Raw genomic sequence first — 22,250 nt, 5'->3', positions numbered from 1 at the left:
AGGTCAATAGAAACTTGAGGAACAAGATATAGTCACAGGGGTAAAACGATATTTTTGACCTAGCTATGATTATGAACTACCTGTGAAGGATCGATTTACTGATTATGGTTATAAAGTGGACATAATATATCTACAGTGAGGGGAGTTCAACTATGGGTTATTGTGGAGTGTCCCATTAGTTAACTAATGGGGGTTAGATCGGACTAATGAGTTTAGCCGATTAATCTCGAATCGTTGGAGCCCATGATCTGTAGGTCCGCGAGGTCCCCCTATTAGCTCGTAAATGGTTAAGCTTTAGAGTAGTTTGAGAAATTAATTGGAAACGTTCAAATTAAATGAAATAGGAGAATATATAAGTAAATATGATTTAAATATATGAAGATGATTATTGTGCAAAAATTAATTTAATATTTGATATTAAATTAATTTTAGAAAATTATTTTTCAGTTATTAAAATCAAAATTGAATTTTGAAATCAAATTTTGGTTTTAAAACACAAATGGGAAATATCGTTTTGCATGCTTATAAATGGAAAATCTTGATTTTCCAATATCATCTTCTTCATGCTCACACAAAGTCCATTTCTTCTTCTCCAAGCATGAGCTGCAAGCCATGCATATCTCTTCTTTGCATGTTCATCTGCAATAAATAAAGAACATTTGAGAGAATTGAGTGTATGCATAACACATAAATTTTGAAAGAGCTACTGTAAGTATTTCTCTGTTCTTAATTGTTTCAAGCTGTTTTTTAGTCTCACAACTCGGTCTAAAGCTCCAAGAGAATAGTGGGAAAGATCTTGAGGTGGTTCACGGTGATCTTTGGTGAAGACTGTTGCTGATTAATCAAGTTCTTGAAGAGTTCTTCAAAGGTATGATATTAAAACCCTCTTTTTAGAAGAACATGCTTTAGTTTCTGCCAAAATTAGTGAATTTGAATGCTTATGGATCCTTGATACTTGCGCTGCATGTTATCTAACTCTAACACGTGGCACCATCCTGTGGAACCGCGGCACTGTCATGAATCAAGATCGTGGCGCAGCAGTGCTGCAGAAACTTGCCTATTGAGATGTGGCGTCGTATCGCCATGGCCTCATCTATAAATACTATTTTCCTAGAGTTAAGGGGAGGGGATCTCTACTCGAGCTATGGTGCCCCCCTTACATTTTTCTCTATTATTTTCACTATTTCTTTAGTTTTAGATGGACTTCATTGGATTATTAGTCGACTAGATGTCGATGAGCCTTGACTACGTCCTAACAGTATGTAATCTTGGTTAGTTATGTTTTAGTTTGAGGATTTTGGATGAACCCTCTTGTAATCATTTGAGGATTCTAATCTTTAATGTATATTTCTATCTCTCAAACAACCCTATCTCTTGCTTTCTTTTTTCTGGTTTAGTTTAGGATGCTTAATACGATATTACCAATTAAGTTGACCATGTATTTGTGATGATTGAGCAATATCCTTGGATCATGGTTATAATTTGGAGGATTCACCTTTCTTGTATAAAAGCTTCTCTAGTCATGTTACTCTTTAAAGAATCAAATGCTTTTTGTTTTAGCTTGCTTATCTTAATTTCAAACCAAATACATCCCTCCTTTCCCCCCCCCCTCCCCCCCCCCCCCCCCCCAAAAAAAAAAAATACCGCTTTAACTAATGAATTGACTTTGCGAAACTAATCTTTAAGTTTTCCTACAAAGCAACTTGATCTTGTCACTTGTAATACTCAATATTATAGATAGTATTGATCGGTATTATAAATGAATTTGATCAATTGAAGGCCACATTCAATCATTGCTCTTCAGTTTCAACTTAAGCTCTCCCTTAAGTTTGAACTCCCCTCCTTCCACCTATAAACTTCTCCCATGATCTGAATGAGATCCCCTTAAAACAAGATCAACTACTCCTCTCAAGTTCTCACTTATTCCCTAAAAAATTTCTTATACTTGTAATCGAAAAAACCGAAGACAAAAGAAGTAGAAGTCAGTTTATCATTGTCGCCTCTTTCTGTTTTGTTTATTGTAACCACCAAAGCTTCTTCTATTGAAAATGAGAACCTGTATAAAAGGAAAAGAATCAGAGAGTAATAAAAAATAAAGAGCTAGAAATTCATTCTTTAAAGAAGTTTAAAAGAAGAACTAATAAAAGAGACTCTCCCTTTTGCACAGTGGCCGTAGGCCTTTGGCTGAACCACTTAAATACTTGTGTTCTTTCTTTCTCTACGATCGTCTAGATTTTTCTAAAGTGTCATGTATACGATTGTTTGTTTCCTCTTGAATCGTTTACACGGTTGTCCAGTTCCACTTTGTATCTTGTATATGATCGTCTAGTTTCTCAACTATCATCTAGTTCCATTCAACAATCGCCTACACAATCGTCTAGTGCTTTTTAGAATCCTATACAATTGAACTATCGTCTAGTTCCTCAGAGCTTTGTCTACACGATTGAGCTCGTATACAGGTAAACAGTTGAAGAGTTTTGAAGCTAAAAGGATATAGTCTTCCCTGAGTCTTGAAGTGAAGTTGACCATTTAAGCTGAGTAGTTTGGGCCTACAAACAAGAGAATTATAGTTATCTGAGGTCACAAGTGGTATCAGAGCTCAGAAAACAACTTAAAACAGATCCAAGATTTGAATTCCAAATACAAAGATTCAGACAAGTCAATTTTGAATTTCAAGAATGGCTACAACTAGGTATGAAATTGAGAAGTTTGATGGAAAGACGAACTTTGAATTATGGAAAGCTAAAATCAAGGTAGTGTTGGGACAGCAAAAGGCACTTCTGGCCATCATAGACCCAACAAAATACCTTGAAACACTCACAGATGCAAAAAAAAAAAAAAAAAAAAAAAAAAAAAAAAAAAAAGACAATAGAGGTAAATGCCTATGAAACTATTATTTTGAATGTCACATATAATGTTTTAAGGCAGATAGTTGACCAACCAACTACTTATGATCTCTGGAACAAATTAAACGAGATTTATCTCAACAAAGATTTGCCTAATAAAGCTTTCTTGAGGGAAAGATTTTTCACATATAAGATGGATGCTGCAAAATCCCTCACTAACAATTTGAATGAATTCAAGAGACTGTCATCAGAATTTAGATCAATAGAAGACAACATTGGGGAAGAAAATGAGGCTTTTATCCTACTAAACTCCCTACAAGACTCGTTTAAGGATGTTAAAACAACAATGAAGTATGGTAGAGAAAGAATCACTACAGAAGCATTTATTTCAGCAATCAGAGTTAGAGAACTAGAATCACAGATGAGAAAGAAAGAGCAGCAAGGAGGAAAATGTTTGTTTTCAAAAGGGAAAACAAAGAACAATGGGAAGGGCAAGCAGAATGGGGGTGACAAGTCTAAAATCAAGTGTCATTTTTACCACAAACTTAGACATGAAGAAAGACTGTTATACCTTGAAAAGAAAGTTGAACCAATAGAACAAAGGAGGAAAACATATAGAGGCAGCTGTGGGGGAAAATTCCCTTGTGTATTCAGATGCCTTGGCAACAACTGAAGATTGTGGTGAGTAGAATTTTATGAAGACTCAAGATTGGGTGATAGATTCTGGTTGTTCAGTCCATATGACACCATCTAAAGGGTAGTTTTTACCTATAAGAGGTGGGATGGAGGGTTGATTTACATGAGAAATAATAATACCTACAGGGCAGTTGGCATTAGGCCTATTTCCTTGAAGTTAGGTGGTTCAGTGAAGTTAATCAGGAATATGAAGCATGTTCGTACATTGAATAGAAATCTCCTATCATTGGGGATGTTTGACTCCATCTGTTGTGAATATAGAGGAGTTGGAGGCACTTTTGAGATAATCAAAGACTCAAAGGTGGTATTGGTGGCTAGTAAAGTTAATGACTTGTATATCATTAAAGATGTGCAAATGACACAATCGGCCTTGATGACTTTAGATGAAAATCCCACAGAAGATGAGCTATGGCACAAGAGGCTATCACATGTGTGAAAGGGCTACAAATTCTTTCCAAACAGGGGATTCTTCCTAAAGGTGTTGGAGACAGCTTGAAGTTTTGTTAACATTGCATCCTTGGCAAGGCAACTAGGCAAGGCTTTCCTAAAGGACAACATACTACCAAGGAGATACTTGAATATGTGCATTCTGACTTATGGGGTCCAGCACACTCTCCTTCACTAAGTGGAGCAAGGTATTTCCTTTCTTTTATTGATGATTATTCAAGAAAGAGTTGGGTTTATTTTCTAAAAACCAAAGATGAAGTGTTTTGGAGATTTAAAGAATGGAAAACCTTGATTGAAAAACAAACCTCTAAACACATTAAATACTTGAGAACTGACAATGGTTTAGAGTTTTATGGAGAAGAATTTAACTTATTTTGCAAATAGAATGGTATTGTAAGGCACAAAACAGTGTGGTATACACCTCAACAAAATGGAGTTGCTGAAAGACTCAACAGAATAGTGCTTGAAAGAGTGAGATGCTAGCTGTCTAATGCTCTTTTGCTTGAGAAATATTGGGCAGAGGTGTTGTCCTACACAGTTTACACTCTAAATAGATGTCCACATCATTCTATTGAGCTGAAAATACCAGAAGAAAGGTGGACAGGAAATCCTTCCAAGCTGGAACACTTGAAGATATTTGGGAGTATAGGGTATGTGCATCAAAACCAAGGTAAGCTGAAACCTAGGGCTGTCAAATGCATGTTTTCTAGGTTGTACACCTAGAGTGAAAGGATATAAACTATGGCATCCTATTGAGAAAATATTTGTCAACAGTAGAGATGTGTTCAAAGAAAATGAGATGTTCATGCTATCCGAGGAATAATCTACACATATGTCTAAGACCAACAGCACAAGGTTTGAAGTGGAGCCTCAAAGTGAACAAGGAGCTTCAACTTCTTCTCAAAATCTAGAAGCTGAAGGTGATGACATTGCTGAGACAAGTGAATTTGTGTCAAGTGAACAAGTAAAGACACGAGAAGATCTACAAAATTATTCATTAGCAAGGGATAGGACAAGGAGAACCATTGTGCCCCTGCAAGGTATTTAGAATCTAACTTTGCTAGTGTTGCTTTGAGTGTTGCCATTTCACTAAGCAACAATGAACCCACCAGTTTTGATGAAGCTACAAACAGCCCTGATGCTAAACATTGGATTGAGGGCATGAATGATGAAATGAGGTCTCTTAACCTTAATGATACATGGAAATTAGTGTCTTTGCCTAAAGGGTACAAACCTATTTCATGTAAGTGAATATACAAATTTAAAGAAGAAATTCTAGGGGTATAAAAATCTAGATTCAAAGCAAGACTTGTTGCAAAGGGGTTCACATAAAAGGAAGGGATTGATTGTATAGAGGTCTTTTCTCCTATTGTGAAACACACATCCATTAGGCTACTCATCCCTCTAGTTGTTCAAAAGGACTTGGAGTTAGACCAATTGGATGTGAAGACAACATTCTTACATGGATTGTTGAATGAAACTATCTATATGAAACAACCTCAAGGGTATGTGAATAAAAGAGAAGAAGACTTGGTGTGTCTACTAAACAAATCAATCTATGGGCTCAAGTAGTCACCAAGGTGTTGGTATGACTGATTTGATGAGGTGATCTCTAAAATGGGATTCAAAAGAAGCTCCTATAACCGGTGTGTGTATACCAACTCTGAAAGCTTCAAATAACCAGTGTATCTACTTCCATATGTTGATGATATGTTGTTGGCTGGATGTTTCAAAGAATTTTAGGGTGAGTCAAGGCTCTTCTAAAGAAAGAGTTTCACATGAAAGACCTAGGGAAATCTAGAAGGATTCTTGGCATTGAAATTAGTAGAGAAAGAAAGCAAGACAAATTGTATGTGAGTCAAGTTGATTACAGTGAGAAAGTTCTATAAAGGTTCAAAATGGATGCAGCTAAGCCTATTGGCACTCCTCTTGCACCTCATTTTAAACTCTCAGCTGCAAACAGTCCAAAGAGTACAGATGAGGATTACTTTAACCATATAAAGGTTGTTCTCTATTCCCAGGCAGTGGGATCTTTAATGTATCTAATGATTTGAACTATACCAGATCTGTCCTATGCTCAAGTTTGGTTAGTAAATACATGGTCAATCCTAGTAAACGTCATTAGGAAGCAGTTAAATGGATACTTATGTATCCTTGTTCATCAAAGGAAGCTTGAATCTTATACAAATAGAATGATCCCTCCAATGATGAAATGTATGCTTATGTGGATGTTGATTATGCAGAGGATCTAGATAGAAGACGCTCACTATCTGGATATGTTTTCCTATGGGGAAAAAATTTAATAAGTTGGAAGGCAAGTCTACAATCTGTTGTGGCCCTATCAACAACATAAGCCGAGTATAACTTTGTCCGAGGCTGTCAAAGAAGGTTTGTGGCTGAAGGGATTACTAAACGATTTCGGTATTACACAAAAAAAAGTGAGAATGTATTGTGACAATCAGAGTATAATCTATTTGTCTAAAAATCAACAGTTTCACAGCAGAAATAAAAACATTGACATCAAGTACCACTTTATCAGACAGGAGATTAAGAAAGGGGAAGTTGAGGTAGTTAAAATACATACCTCAGACAATGCGGCTGATATGTTGACCAAGACAATTCCTCAAAGCAAGCTTGGTCATTGCTTGGACCTCCTTGGGTTCGAGTTACCTGAAAAAGGTTAGCTTAAGATCAGCTCTACAAGCAAAAAGGGAAAGGTTCTCTGGATGATTACAAAGGTAGAGATTGTAACATAAAGAACCGAAGACAAAAGAAGTAGAAGTCAGTTTATCGTTGTTACCTCTTTCTGTTTTGTTTGTTGTACCAGAGCTTCTTCTGTTGTATAAAAGGAAAAGAATCATAGAGTAACGAGAGAGGGAGCGAGGCATTCATTCTGTACAGAAGTTTAAAAGAAGAAGTAATAAAAAAGACCCTCCCTTTTGTACAGTGGACGTTGGCCTTTGGCTGAACCACTAAAATACTTGTGTTCTTTCTTTCTCTACGATCGTCTAAATTTTTCTAAAGTATCATGTATACGATCGTTTAGTTCCTCTTGCATCGTTTACATGATCGTCTAGTTCCACTTTGCATCGTCTATATGATCATCTAGTTCCTCAGCTATCGTTTATATGATCGTCTAGTTCCATTCAACAATCGCCTACACGATCGTCTAGTGCTTCTTAGAATCGTCTACACAATTTAACTAACATCTAGTTCTTCAGAACTTCGTCTACACAATTGAGCTCATATACAAGTAAACGGTTGAAGAGTTTTGAAGCTAAAAGGATATAGTCTTCCATGAGTCTTGAAGTGAAGTTGACTGTTTATGGTGAGTAGTTTGGGCCTGCAAACAAGAGAAATATAGTTATCTGGGACTACAATACTCATAAATAATCAGCCTAGTCTCCTTGAGTACTGGTAACACCCTCAACGGTAGGGTATAAAAGGTTCAGGAATAGTGCATAAAGATTAAGATTAAACAATCCCTTAAAACAAAATACTGAAATTTAGCGTTACCCTTATAGTTGTGCATGTTGTAAAAATCACACCAGAAATATATATTTGTCTTAACAAGTTGGAGCTTGGTTGGCAATTAACAATAAATTGTTATTTCTAAACTCAATAAATTGTAGCTTTGAATATCATGTAATGTTGGGTGAAAATTTAACTTTCAAAACAAGAGGGAACCAATCTTTTGGTTAGAGAATCCCACATTGAAAAATTTGGTATTGGAAACCTCCCTTATATACTCCAATCTTGAGTTTTGAGTTTAGACCCCAAGGAGTACTCATGTTTTGGAGGGAGTGAGGAGTTAGACCAATGCGGGTTCGGTGGACGTCTCACACGCATGCTACCATCCGATCGGGCGAGGCAAGGCGAGTGTGATTATTAATTTTTAATAAAATATTATTTATTTTGTTTATTTTCTCTTTTAACCGAAAAAAAAGGAAAGGAAAAGGTCCTCCACGTTCCACTTCGTCTACGCACAAGCGTTTCGTCTGTATACATTTTGACGCTCACCGCCTTTTTCGCTCCCTATCGTTCTATGTTGAAAGCCTATAAAAGGCGTGGCCTTCAGCAGTTAGAAAGCACAATTCATTTTTCACTTCATTTCATTTTTCCTCTCCTAACTCTTCCATTTTAGTTTTTCGAGCAGTGGGTTTAGAAAGGGTGTGTGTTCCGATCGGTCGGTAACAGTGCATTTCCGATCGGGTTTCTTTTGGTTGTTTTATCCTGGGGACGACGTGACAAATTTTCAGACCTGCTTGCACATTTGGGCAAAGCTGTGAAACGTCTTAAAGAGAGCGAGCTCCACGACTTAGCCTATATCGAGTTTTTTTTTTTTTGTAGGTTTTTGCTCTTTGCTTGATCGTCGTGCCTTGACCGTTTACTATTCTTCGTTCTAAGGGTCATGCCGTTTCCAACATGTAATTGCTGTAAAAGAGAATAAATAAGTAAAAGGATAACTTGCTGTCAAGATATATTAATAAGTCTACTATCTATCAGTTATTTAATTGCATAGTTCAATTATAATTATGTTGAATTAAACACCATTTATCACCTTTTGTTTCTTATTTAGGTTTAGTTACCAGTCATAATGTAATCCATATCTTCTTCATTAAGTTATCAAGTTTGTAAAGTCGGTAAATACAATTATAACTTTTAAGAGTCTTATTTCGCAAAGAATAGATTCTTCTGTCTTATGCAGGGTGGAAATTTTTTTTTTAGAAGTTTAAATATATGTTTAGGTGGTTTATGTGAATTTAGTTCCTAACTTTTTTAAACTTTTAAATTAATTCTTATGTACTTTTTTCCGTTTTTAAGTGGAATATATCAAGCCCTTATGGCATTAAAATATGTTAAATTACGTAAAATTATTTCAAATGGTAAAACTATTGAAAATATTTACAAAATATAGTAAAATTTTGGAACCATCAATGATAGATACTGATAGACATTGATGGACATTGATAGACTTCTATCAGTGTGTATCAATATCACTGATAGATACTGATAGAAGTCTATCAGTGTTTCTATCAGTATCTATCAGCGTCTATCATTGATAGTTCTAAAATTTTGTTATATTTTGTAAATATTTTAATTTATTTTTTTATATTTAAAAACAACCCTTAAATAAATTGGCAAAATGAGGGTGTAATGTCAAATTAAATGCACTATTAATTAAGGTAAAAGTATGAAATTTAGAATTATTAAAAAAAAAAAGTATGAAATTTAGAATTTACTCATTTTATTTGATCAACTTCCAGTTACTATCCAAAAGTTGCTCGTTGTTAACAAATAAGTAAGTTCTCTTTTAAATGTTGGTATACTAATGACTGACAAGCTTGTAAAAGATATCATCATCCTCTTTTGAAATTTGGGAATAGTAAGGACTTAAATGAAAAATTTAGGAAAAGTATCAATTCGTCTCCCTAAACATTGAAGGGTTATATCAAATAAAACTCTAATCTAATAATGATATTTGTTGATATCAAATTTTGGATAAGAAAAATGCACCTGACCTCCACATAACACCAACATTGAAGAGAGAAAACGCAATCTATGGAATAGAAAACTTGCACACCATAGTAGTACTTGTCACACACTTTTTGATGCTTTAAGTTAGAGAATGAATAGATTGAAATCAGTGAGTTTAGGAATCAAATTTGAGTTACCTTGCATGAAACTATAATGATGTATCTATAGACTTTTTTTCAACAGACTTAGCCCTCCCAATTCTCCTTCGAGATTGCACCCACACTAGGGCTTCAAGCCCTAAAGAAACCCTAGGATCGTGTCACATTTCCTTTTTGAGCCTTTCTTGGCCTTTGTCATCCTTCCTTTAGGTTCTGATATTGACATTTTGTATTGAAATATCTATTTTGCCCTTTGGTCTAAATTAACTCATAACAATATCAAAACATGTCATGTGTCAATTAAGAAAGTTTAGGATTTTAGAAGGCATAAGATTGAAACTTTTAAACATTTAGAAGACCTTGAAAAAGCACAAAAAATATTATTAGGGACTAAAACATAGGTGGGAGAACATTACACTACAAAACATGCAAGTATAGAGGGTAGATTCAAAGAGTTTTTTTGTATGGATGACCCATTCACAAGCACATTTATAATTGATGACCCACCCTTCGCAAATGTATGAATTTTAACTCTACTTTCGTCATAGCACACTACCGCATTTTATAACATATCACGTTAAGAATGGTCAAGTCTATCGCAACCCTAACGTGATGTCATCCCTATCGCAACAAAAAAAAATTGTTGTGTTTTTTTCCATTTTTCTCATAGTTTGTTGCACTTTTTTATGAAAAAAGGCAGATCATGATAGAGACGATCATCACAGTAGGACTACACCTAACGTAATACGTTATAAAATACATAAGTTTATTGTGTTTTCCCTATTTTCTCACAGTTTGTTGTGAAAAAAATTATCCCAATAAAGATGGCCATCACATTACGACTCTGATAGATTTGACCATCCCTAACGTGATACGTTGGTAGTGTGCTATGACGGAAGTAGAATGTTAGAATTCATACGTTCGAATCATTACTCATAAAGGACTCGAGGAATGGGGTCATGAATACAATTCAAATTTGCCTATTCACGAGTTTGCATTAATTAGCCTAATAATTGACTAAGCAATGCTCAAGTCCTCGTTAAATGGTTGCATTTGATATAGTTGTCAATAGAAGGATAATAATGCAAAATCATAATAATTTATTGGTTTAAATCCTATTTTGGTCCTAAACTTTGAAGCTTGTTCTATTTTGGTCCTTCAACTTTTAAAAACGTCTACTTCTAGTCTCTAAACTTTTAAAAAGTGCTTACTTTGGTCCATGTTATTAAATTTTGTTAATTCTTAAACAAAATGACGAGATGATTTATATTTTTAGATGGCTAAGCTATCAAATAAGTTAGTCATGCTAAAAGATGTAGGGTTTCAATTTTGAATTAGGTGTAAAGCGATTTCCTATAGAACTCAAAAGTCATTTTGCATTCGAGATTTTGGTCGTTTAGTACTTTTTCGCATTGGTTATTGGCATTTTACTTCACCTTCATTTTGCTCAACACATGCTAGATGCAATTTCATCAAAAGTTAACAAAATCTTAATAGTATGGACCAAAATAAACAGTTCTTAAAAGTTCAGGGACTAAAATGACTGTTTTTTTTTAATTTAAGCACCAAATAGAACAAGATGCAAAGTTTAGGGACCAAAATAGGATTTAAACCTAATTTATTGATTTTAATATACGAAAATTTTAAAAAATAGAAAAATAAGGAAACTATTTACACAAAATAACAAAATTTTAATCTTCTTTGGTAGAAGTTTATAGAAGTTTCTATCGATGTCTATTAGTAATAGAAAGTGATAGAAGTTTGTCACGGATAGACTGTATCTATCAGTATTTTTTTTTTTTTTTTACTATTTTTGTATATAATTTGACATATTTTTTATGTGTAAATATTTTCCTTTAATATATTATATTATACAACTCAAGATTATAGGAAAATTTGTTAGTAGAAAACATGCACGAAAATATTTTGTTATCTAGAATATTGAAATTCAATCCAAGAAAGTGGAGTGAAAATTCAGAAGTTAGAAACTTTTACCTCTAATCAAAGAGTCTCAATTAGTCAATTTATTTATATACAAATGGGTTAATGGAAAGAATTTAAAATAATTAAATTAAAACTCTTCAAATGCAACATAAATACATATTTATTATGTTGAGACTTAAAACATGCAATATGAATAGCTATAAATACATATATGTAGAGGTGGTGGTGAACCTTGAAGTAAAGTAAAGATCTTGATAATGGATGTATCAATAGAACCAAGGGAAATGGAAAAGCCTCTAAAATCATCTGGGAAGGAAGAATGGATTGAGATAGACAAAGAAATGGCTTTTATTATTTTCCTCTTGCATGTCCTTTGTATTTTTGCACCCTTTCAATTTAATTGGAGTGCATTATGGGTTGCCACGATGTTATATTTTATTTCCGGTCTCTTTGGTTTGAGTCTATCATATCATAGAAATCTTGCACATAGAAGCTTTAAGCTTCCAAAATGGCTTGAGTACTTGTTTGCTTACTGTGGAGTTCAAGCACTCGAGGTTAGTCAAACGATAAATTCTAAAGTAGGTTAAAATAACTAACTTTTTAAAAAATTATTCATTGGAGTAATGTTTATATATATATTTTAGGGGAATCCAATCGACTGGGTGAGTATGCATAGATATCACCACGAAGTTGCTGATACTGACAAAGATCCACAACGTTTTGATCAAAGATTTTCGTGGTTTCCTAATTACTATGCTTCAACTAAAAGAGTTAATCGTCCAAGGTACTTTGTTATTTTTCAAGAGATAGAAAAAAACATATTTTTAATGGTTAGGAAGCAAGTGAGACGAGATAATGTTCGGGACTTGGAGAAGCAAATCTTCTACAAATTCATTCATAAAACATATCTTCTTCATCCAATTGCTCTTGCAATCTTGCTATATGTTGTTGGAGGAATGCCTTTTCTTATATGGGGAATGGTAAAGTAAATCAACTCTTTCCTTTATTTATTTCTTAGGTTTTTTATAAATATATGAAAATAAAAATTTCATTATTTATCTGTGATAGACTACGATCTATGTCTATTTGTATCATGAGAGATATAGATAATAGTTTATCATGGCCTATCGCATTCTATTACAGGTAGACTTTGATATTTTACTATTAGTTGTAAATATTTTTAATTGTTTTGTAATTTAAATGTTTTTTCTTTATTTCAAATTACTCAATTTATGAAAAAACAATATGTAAAATAGATTACTACAGAAAATACCTATTCGATTTTGGTTTCTATTTAGTTTATAGATTTAGAAATCTCACATTTTTATTCTTGAATTTGGGAAGAGCTCAAATTCTATTTGAAATTTATTTCCTTGTCTTGACATTAACTTTTCGTCAAATAATTTTGAAAAATTATGATTTTGTAATTTATTAATTTACTTTAGTAGTGATATTATACATTTAAAAAAAATTGTCTAAATTAGTCTGTGTACTTTCAAACCTATAATAATTTATTTCTAAACTTGAATAAGTAACAATTTAGCCTCTAAACTTTAATTAGTTTTTAGTATTTTATTCTTACCTTTCGAAATTAAGCTTATAAAATTAACACTTTAGTCTATGTACTTCCACTTATTGATATTTTTGTTTCTTTATCGGCTTTTTATGAGTTTTTTCAAACACCCACAACTTTTTTTTAGTTTTCAAAACTTTGTTTGATTTTTGAAAACATTAGAAAAAAAGTAGATACCAAAATAAGAAATTTAAAGGTGGATGAGATATTTATAGACTTAATTTTAAAAACCAAAAACCAAATGGTTCTTAAACAGAGTCATAGCTTTTAAAATCGTAGTTTTATTTTAAAAATTTAACTAATAAATTAAATTATTTATTTAAGAAAGACGAAAATCATGGTAAAAAATTATTAAATGGGTCTAATAGTAATAATAAGGAAATACGTCAAACATTAAATTATAAATTTAGTCGAGTTTGAAGGCCAATTGGTGCTTAAACTTTAAACAAAACTACCTAAGAATTCAATTTTGCATTTAATAAATCACTAACTTTGGAATTATGCAATAAGTTCTTAAACTTTCAAGTTTTTGTAATGCAGGGTGTTAGAAACGTAGTAGTGTTACACACAACATTGATGGTAAACTCAATATGCCATGGATCGGGAAAGCAACAATGGAAGACTCGTGATTTGTCACTAAACGTTGGGTAAGTATGTTTTACTTGTTTGGTGGTACTACATTCAAACATTCAGAGAGATAAACATCGAGTGAGACTTATAATTTTATCAATTAAATCTCGAAATTTTTATAAGTAGATTAATTTAGGTTCTCAATTAGGATTTTCTCTAAAAATTATCCATGCATCAATTCAAATAAACATTCATTTTATTTAACCAATATTTAAAAAAGTATGCACACGTAAAAAAATTGATATGTTGACGATTTTCAAATACAATCTTAATATAGAATAATCTAGAATATTGATTCACGTCTGACAATTTCAAAGTTTAATTGAAATAATTATAAGTTTCATGTGATATTTTGTCGAATGAAATCTAAAAATGTGTGTAAATTGATACATCTAGGAAAATTCAGAGTTTAAATTGATGCAGTTATCAACATATTATTTTAATTTACACAATCCAAAATCTAGGAGTATAAATTGATATTTTTTCCTGAATAAAATGGGTAATTTGCAAACGTAGCAATCAAATCTAAAGTTATCAGTAGATATAAACACAATACAAAAAAAAATGTATATATCGTAAAAGTTAGATAGTCTATCAGTGATAGATCATATTACTGGTAAGAGTTTATCGATAACAGATCATATCATTGGTATAAGTCTATGATCGATAAACTTTGTTATATTTGTAAAATATTTTAAAAATATTGTTATACACTTAATTATTATCCCTAAAATTACTATTTGCAATTATTCCGAATAAAACAATGTGATTTATAAAGAGTAGTTCATGATAATTCATTTGGTTTGTTTTGTAAGGTGGGTGAGTTTGATTTCCTTTGGAGAAAGTTGGCATAATAATCACCATGCCTTTCCTTATTCAGCAAGACATGGATTTAAATGGTGGCAAATTGACTTTAGTTGGTATGTTATTAACTTTCTTCAAGTCATTGGAGTTGCCACTAATGTGAAATTGGCCCCTCACAAAGCCATTCATAAGCAAAAGCTTGATAATATATATTAATAAAACCAACTCTTCTAAAATAAATTTTAAATTTTTGTGTGGAAGTAACTATGTAAGAAAATATAGAACAAAATAATATGATTGTTTATAAATTACTATAGTTTGTGTGGGAGGTGTAATCCAACTATATGTATTTATATATATATATATATTGATGTGGATGTTGATATTGATAATTTATATTTATGGATATATGAATAAATTATTAAATATCAATAAATATCTTTGGATATTTAAAAAAATAATATAGGTATCATGTAAATTTATGAAAATATTGTTTTTTTTCCTCAAAAGGTAGAATAAGCTTATTCAAGGCCATAAACTATTACTAAGCACATATATCAATAATTATAAGTTAAATACGCCTTTATTCATACCATAATAGTTAATATTCAATTTGTTAGGGTTTCAAATATGTTTATTAGTACAATAATAGTTCATAGTCAAAATTAGAATCAACTTCGATTCATGAACTCCAAATGCTAAGATATTTTGCTTCATGAAAATCGTCATATTTTTTACTAAATGCTTCACAAGATCAAAATACCTGTCTATATATTCGATATATTCGTAAATCAAAGGATTCAATTTTAACATAGATATTAAATATCCATGCATGTCTCCAACATTTTTGTATTGTGAATAAGTAATTTAATTTTAACTTAACATAATAATTAATATTTTTAAATTAAATAATAATCGTATATTTTCATTTGTCATGGAATGTATCCCAATTTAAATAGATACATCCCTTACAAATAGTACACAACCATTCTCACAATAACCAAATATTTTTTAAAGAATAAATACAAGATATCTTGTTTTATTTGGCTCCATCTCCATTCTAATAATGTCATGATAGAAAGAATTGTACAATGATAATTGAAGTTTTTGTTATTCATAAAGAAAATATTGGTCGTGATAATCTATAAACTTATTTGCTTCAACGAAAAAATATTATTATTATCTTTATATTTAAATTTTCATTTATTATTACCCATTAACCCTTATATTTAAGGGAAAAATTAGATATGCATAGTATCTTGAATTTAAATTTTTAATACAATATTGATTATTAGATTTGTTTCTGACACTAACAAATATTTAGGTTACTCTCAAATTAAAATTTTGAGTACATAGGAAATTTGGTTTCCTTTTCTTTATCTTTTTAAATTTCTTTCTTAAGGAGACGAGTGAGATAAATTACAAGAAGTAAAAATAAAACAAGAATTGGATCGATAAATAAGAAATGGAAGTGAGTTTGAATCAAGAAAAGGGGAGAAGTACAGTTGTGAAAGTAAACAATAAGGTTCAGGAGGGAGTGTTATTAATTATGACGATTATTTGGGATTCAGAAATGTAGTAGTTCAATTCAATCAAAGAGCGGCAACACTTTTTAATTTTCAATTTGTAGGAAATTATATAAAATATATTCCTTTTCAACCATAACAAAGATTTATATATTTGTGTTATTTTAAAATTTAAATGTTGAGCATGTAGTTTTTGTTAGTACTTGAAAGTTATTATTATTATTATTATTTTATTAGTCTCAGTTAAATCTTTGATTGGATTTATATAATTTCAACATTATCAGAATCTACAGTTTATACTATTCCCATAAAAAAATATATTGATTCAAAAATTATATCAATGTCAAAATTTGTGTTCCAATTGTTCCAAAGATTCTCAAACATGTGCACCTCATTTTTATATTTGTTGTGAATTAAAATAAAATACAATATATATAGTTTTAACTATTAACTATTTTATTATTTTTAATTTTTTATGTCAGATATTTTTATTAAACTTCATAAAATTTATACTATTTTTTATTGGAATTTCATGGATAAAATTAATGTTGTAAAGACCTTTAGCCACATGAATTGCATGTGTTTTATAACTAGTATTAAATAAAAATAAAAAAATTTAGATATATAGTATGCCATGTTGTAAAATTAATCCAATCTTTATAAAATTAAAATATGTATTATGTAATGCATTGGTTGAGTTGTATGTCCAGAAATTCGTGAACATGTGAATTGCACATTTTTAAACCTAAATCCAGTAAACAAAGAACCCCTAGCTATAGGGGACATTGTATGAACGCTTGTGATATATAATATATGTGTAACGCCCCAGGCCCAGAATTCAGACTCGAATGCTTCCAAAAGTAAAAGTTGTGAAAGTTGTCCCCATAAACCAACACGGGTCCTTTCAGGATGTTTTGTCCTCCACTCACATGCATCCTAGGAAAATTCCCAAGAGGTCACCCAACATAGGATTGCACGCTTAACTTTGGAGTTCTTATGATTGAGCCACCGAAAAAGAAGGTGCACCTTGTTGGTATAGGTAGTAACTTTCAATTCTTTTAAGTCTTTCTTAACCATACTTTCATGTCCTCAGGATTCCTCTCATTCATATGTGATATCGGTTCATTCATGTACCCCTCCTGAACTCGCATCGTTACATATCTATCAGCTTCCGCTTGGTTCGTCCCCCGAACCACATCTTACTGAGAGAGGTTCCACTCTGATACCATCTGTAACACCCCAGACCCAAGATTACCTTTTCAGTGGCTCAATCATAAGAACTCCAAAGTTAAGCGTGCTTAGTTTGGAGCAATCTTATGTTGGGTGACCTCTTAGGAGTCTTTCTATGATGCATGTGAGTGAGGACAAAGCATGCTGAAAGGACCCGTGTTGGTTTGTGGGGACAACTTTTACTTTTAAAAAGCATTCAAGCTAAGGGAGGATGACATAGCCAGGTCGCAGGGGACGCAGGGGAATGCCGAGGCCATCAGGGGCCAAATCCGGATTCTAAATCCTGGTCCGAATCCTGGGCCTAGGGTGTTACAATATGATATTTACTTCACATCTTAATTTTGCTCAGTTGATTGTTTTATTTGCTTTACCACAAACCAACAAACCTAAGATCCCTAATTATCTTAATGTAACTTAAGCATGTATGTAGTGACATATAAGTGGATCATGTCTTAAGTGATAACCAAAATAGTCTGTAGTATATGGATATAGGAGGGAAACCTTATCCTAGTAATGCTACGAATGTGGCTCGCTTTGTGGAATGGTCACAAGTATTGTGACTTGTCACAGATGGTCTGATCCTGATCATTCATGTAAAGGACATGCAAGTGGGGGCATCCTATACAAAGAGTTTGTATAAGACCTGACCACGAAGTATTAACGTCTCCTTATATAACACCATTCATGACAGAGACTTCACTTTACTAGGATGACCATAGGTAACATGACCTCAATCCTGGGTGAATTAGGAACTTCTGCCATTGAGGGCGGTCCTTTGATTTCATGGGTACGAGTGACTAGGTCGCCGACTCAAACCTACCACTTTTGGGATTCGTTTGATTTGGAAACTGGGAACTCAGCTACACAAGATGGAATTCACTCCTTCCCCGAAGCAGGGGTAAGTAGATAGATAGCTCCCTTAAGGGCTGATTCTAGTGTTTGAACGATGTGACGCCACACACCTTCTCTTGGCCCAAGAGGTGGTCACACATAGTTGGACTATGTTGTATTGTTCATTAGAGGAATCAGTGGTACTTAAGGAGTGAGGTGTAACTACAGAGGCAAAATGGTAAATTAGCCCAGTTATACTTACGAGCATCTATGAATGATCATCGTACTCATGATTGTTATATCCAATGGACACAGCAATATATCTGTAATAAGAAGAGTTCAGCTGTTGGTCTTTAGTGGAATGTCTGGCATTTAACGGATGGTGGATCTCGTGGCTAAAGAGTTTAGTCAGCTATTCACGTACCATTGGGGCTTCGAGCCATAGGTCCATAAGGTCCCCTTAGTAGCTTGGATAAAGTTGAGAATAAGTTTTTGGGTTAGTTTGAAATGTTCAAATTGACAAAAGCGAGTTTGATTATATATGATATAATTGAACTGGTTAATTATATGTGATATAATTGATTTAATGTTTGAGATACATTATTTTGGAGAAAATTGGATATAAATATGATTTATATCAAGTAGAGGAGAAATTACTATAGTAGATATATGATATCAAACTATAGGTTAAGAATATAATATGATTATATTTATTATTTAATTAATTAGGCAGTTATGAGATAATTGGCCAAGAATTTCTCCGGAATCGTGCGAAACTGGGAAGATCGAATTCGGTTCTTGTAACTGAAGAATAAAATGAAATTTTTTTTCATTTTGTAAGATATTCGAAAATTCGCTCACGGAGTGAAAATTTTTCGATCGTTTAGCATTGAGAGCTTATGCGATAACGACCATCATCCTAAACGATCGCACACCTGCGCACTAAACGATCGCATACGATTTCTAAATGATCGCTTAGCGCGTCGAGCAGACCTAAACGATCGCTTAGCAAAACCTACACGATCGTGTACCTTTTTTCTAAACGAAAAGTACCCGACTATATGATAGTCATCGACTACCTTCCACTTGCTTGTTCGTACTACACGATTGTCTTTTCCTCCTCCCTCTACAAATTCCATCAAAGTCCACTCTTTGGATTCATACTCCAAGAATACCGAGGGCTTCGAGTGGTGGTGTCGTCCTCCATTGTTGTTGGTTCGTGCGCTGCCATTCGTGTAGACGACTGTGGTGCTGTTAGACTACTGTTTGCTGGGCGATAAGGAGCGTAGAGGAGTTCGCTTCTGCTGGACTAAGTTAGAGTGAATATTATCTTCAACTGGTATGTTTACTCAGTCTTTTGTATTTTAATTATTAAAGCATGCCTATAATTAGTGTTAATACATATCTATTAGTTAGAATGTATGTGTGGTAATTCTGTCACAATGAAATCATAAAGATCCGTATCTGCTCATGGACATTCTTGTTTAAGAGTTCCTTCAATTGATATCAGAGACAAGTTGTTGATATTCCAATTTCATTGATGCAAAGAATTGCGTATGCATTCGCAGTGGGTGCAACATATCTACTCTCTGTTTAATTATTAAATTGTTTGTGGATGTGCGGATTAATGGAGTTTTCTAGGATGAAACCTCGGTTTGATTAATTCTTTTACATTTTCGGTTAATTGTAAAGGCCCCTGCATTTTTGGGTATAATTAATTGTTATCGAGTCTGTAATTCAAAGTTAGTTTAAGTCTTGAGTCATTCATGAAGAAGTTCGAAGCAAAGGTTGTTGTTCTTCGAGGAAGAAGAGGATCAAGGGTTGATCGGGTCGTATAGACGATGGGGTAAGTGATTGCTGAGTATTGGATGCTCGGGTGTCGTCTAATGTGCGCGAGCACTAAACGATCGTTTTGCTCAGCAAGCTTCATCACTTAATAACTGATTAAACGATCGCAAATTGCATGGTAAATCATTTACCCTTCGCCGCGTTAAGCGATCGCCTAGACGATTAGGCTTCACAGCCTCGTTGTCGTCTAAGCGATTGTTTAGCATTTTGCGCTATCGTCTAGTGTGCGCTAAGCGATCGTTTACCTATGGTGTTTACTAAACGATGGAGCTTCACCCGGCGGTTCAAGACCCGGTTTGCCTGTGAACCGGTTTTCTCGATGAAAAATGTAATGGATAGAATTATTTCATTTCGTTTTGTAAAGGTTCATTCCAGTCCATTAATCTTTTGTTTATTACATGAGATGTATGGTTATTTATATGTCATATGGTATGCACATATAGTAAATCCCACCTTAAGTTATGCATTGGTCATGCTTCATCTCTTTATTGTAAATGTTATAATTTATAGAAGCATGATTTAATTATGTAAGAGCATGTTCATGCATCATATAATATCAGAGTTATATTTATGCATGCATAAAAAGCAGAGACATGCATTATCTTTATATTATAATTGTTATAGTATAAAGGTGTATGGAAAGCATGTTTGCTTGGTTATTACGCATATATAAAAGTTATGTGTAGTAATGACCGGACATTGCATGAAACATGACACATAGGTTTCTTTATAAGCGTTATAAACACCTAGTTATACGCAATGTTTTTTAGTTGTTTCTTTTTAAAAGTTAAAGAGAAATTAGAACTAAAAATCATGAGAAAGACATGCATGCTCACTTAGGTTTAATTCATGGTTTTAAAATGTTTAAAACTTGGATGACATAAACCTAAGATCACGGTTCTAATATGAATAGTAACCCTTAGGCTTTAATCTTTTAATCAATTTCATATGATTAAATTGACTAATAAAAAGTGTAGCAAATCTATCTATAAGGGATCTTTTGTCTAAGGCGAGTTTTGGCTAGGCTGGGGTATTTAAGTTGACAGAAACGTAACACCCCTACCTGGGAACCTACCTGGAAAGGTGAACTAGATAGATTTGATGCATGCATGCAAGTTAAGGACAGTCCATTAAAGTGTTTAAATGTGACTACTTGAACTTGTTCATATTTCATAGACAAAAGTTGTTTATGATCGGACATAAAAAGATGACTTAGACTAAAATTAGTAGCTGAATTGTCTAGGTTAATGAACCCCTAGGTAGAACATTCAGTGGGAGGTACTTAGGGCATAGTTAAACCTTTCACGTTTCTGAAGGAACTCTTATTTAAGAGTACCTACGAGCGGAAGCGCATCTTTCCAATTCATTGTGACAGAATTACCGCATATACATTCAATCATACTTTCATAATGCAAAAGGGATCAAGAAATCATACCAGATGAAGATTTCTTCTTCACAGCGTGTCTAAAGCCCAACCGTCTATCTCGAACATTCACCACTCGTACTGAAGAAATCGGAGAAGACAACACCACTTAAAGCCCTCAGTATTCTTAGAGTGAGAATCCAAAGTGTAGGCTTTGTTTGGATTTGGCAGAGGAAAGGAGGAAGAGCGATCGTACATAGTGATCAAGCAAGTGGGAGGTGCGGTCGTCTATCACATAGACAATATGCTTGATCGTTTAGGTGAAGTATACGATCGTATAGTAAAAGTAAACGTTCGTCTATACGATCGTGTAGGAAAGGGTAAACGATCGTCTAAACGATTGTGTAGGAAAAAGGGTGAGCGATCATCCAAACGATCGCGTAGGAAAAACTAAGTGATCGTCTATACGATCGTTTAATAAATCTCGGGAGCTAAATGATCGCTTAGGAAAAAGGTAAACAATCGTTTAGATAAAGCATGCGACGGTGTAATCGGTATGCGATCGCTTAGCAATATCGTATATGTAAGCGATCGTGCAACCACTATCGTATAGGCACTTATTTTCTACACGATGACACTATCTTCTTCACAATATCTGCGCACACCGAGATCAACACACCATCTACTATTTATAAAGCACTCATCCTTTATTTAGAACGAAGAGGCGCCTTCCCATTTCCTTTACAATCGTCCAATGAATGTGATCTTATCACATTCATAACTTATAAATTAATATCAAATATTAATTATAAAATTTTTTCTCTACCAGATATAAATCATATTTATATCCAATTTCCTCCAAATTAATGTATCTCA

General features: G+C 33.2%; 1 protein-coding gene across 1 annotated transcript; it reads left to right on the top strand.

The window, feature by feature from the left end:
• The first annotated feature begins 11,792 nt into the window (after positions 1-11,792).
• On the top strand, positions 11,793-14,968 carry LOC120071598 (palmitoyl-monogalactosyldiacylglycerol delta-7 desaturase, chloroplastic-like). Its single transcript, XM_039023942.2, has 4 exons — positions 11,793-12,123; positions 12,214-12,549; positions 13,683-13,789; positions 14,588-14,968. Exons 1-4 carry the CDS (start codon positions 11,827-11,829, stop codon positions 14,790-14,792), a joined length of 945 nt encoding a protein of 314 aa, XP_038879870.1. The 5' UTR covers positions 11,793-11,826; the 3' UTR covers positions 14,793-14,968.
• The last annotated feature ends 7,282 nt before the right edge of the window (positions 14,969-22,250 follow it).

Source organism: Benincasa hispida, chromosome 2 (assembly GCF_027475165.1).
Source record: "Benincasa hispida cultivar pf3 chromosome 2, pf3_genome.v1.1, whole genome shotgun sequence".
In the NCBI taxonomy this organism is placed as follows: domain Eukaryota; kingdom Viridiplantae; phylum Streptophyta; class Magnoliopsida; order Cucurbitales; family Cucurbitaceae; genus Benincasa; species Benincasa hispida.
The sequence above is the reverse complement of the archived record's forward strand: the minus strand, read 5'-3'. Positions and strand labels throughout refer to the sequence as shown.

What these genes read in the sequence shown, in the direction of transcription:
- LOC120071598 (XM_039023942.2), top strand. Translation starts at nt 11,827, where the DNA reads ATGGATGTATCAATAGAACCAAGGGAAATGGAAAAGCCTCTAAAATCA. An exon ending in GTGGAGTTCAAGCACTCGAG is followed by an intron (nt 12,124 to 12,213) that starts GTTAGTCAAACG and finishes TATATATTTTAG; the next exon opens with GGGAATCCAATCGACTGGGT. An exon ending in GATTTGTCACTAAACGTTGG is followed by an intron (nt 13,790 to 14,587) that starts GTAAGTATGTTT and finishes TTGTTTTGTAAG; the next exon opens with GTGGGTGAGTTTGATTTCCT.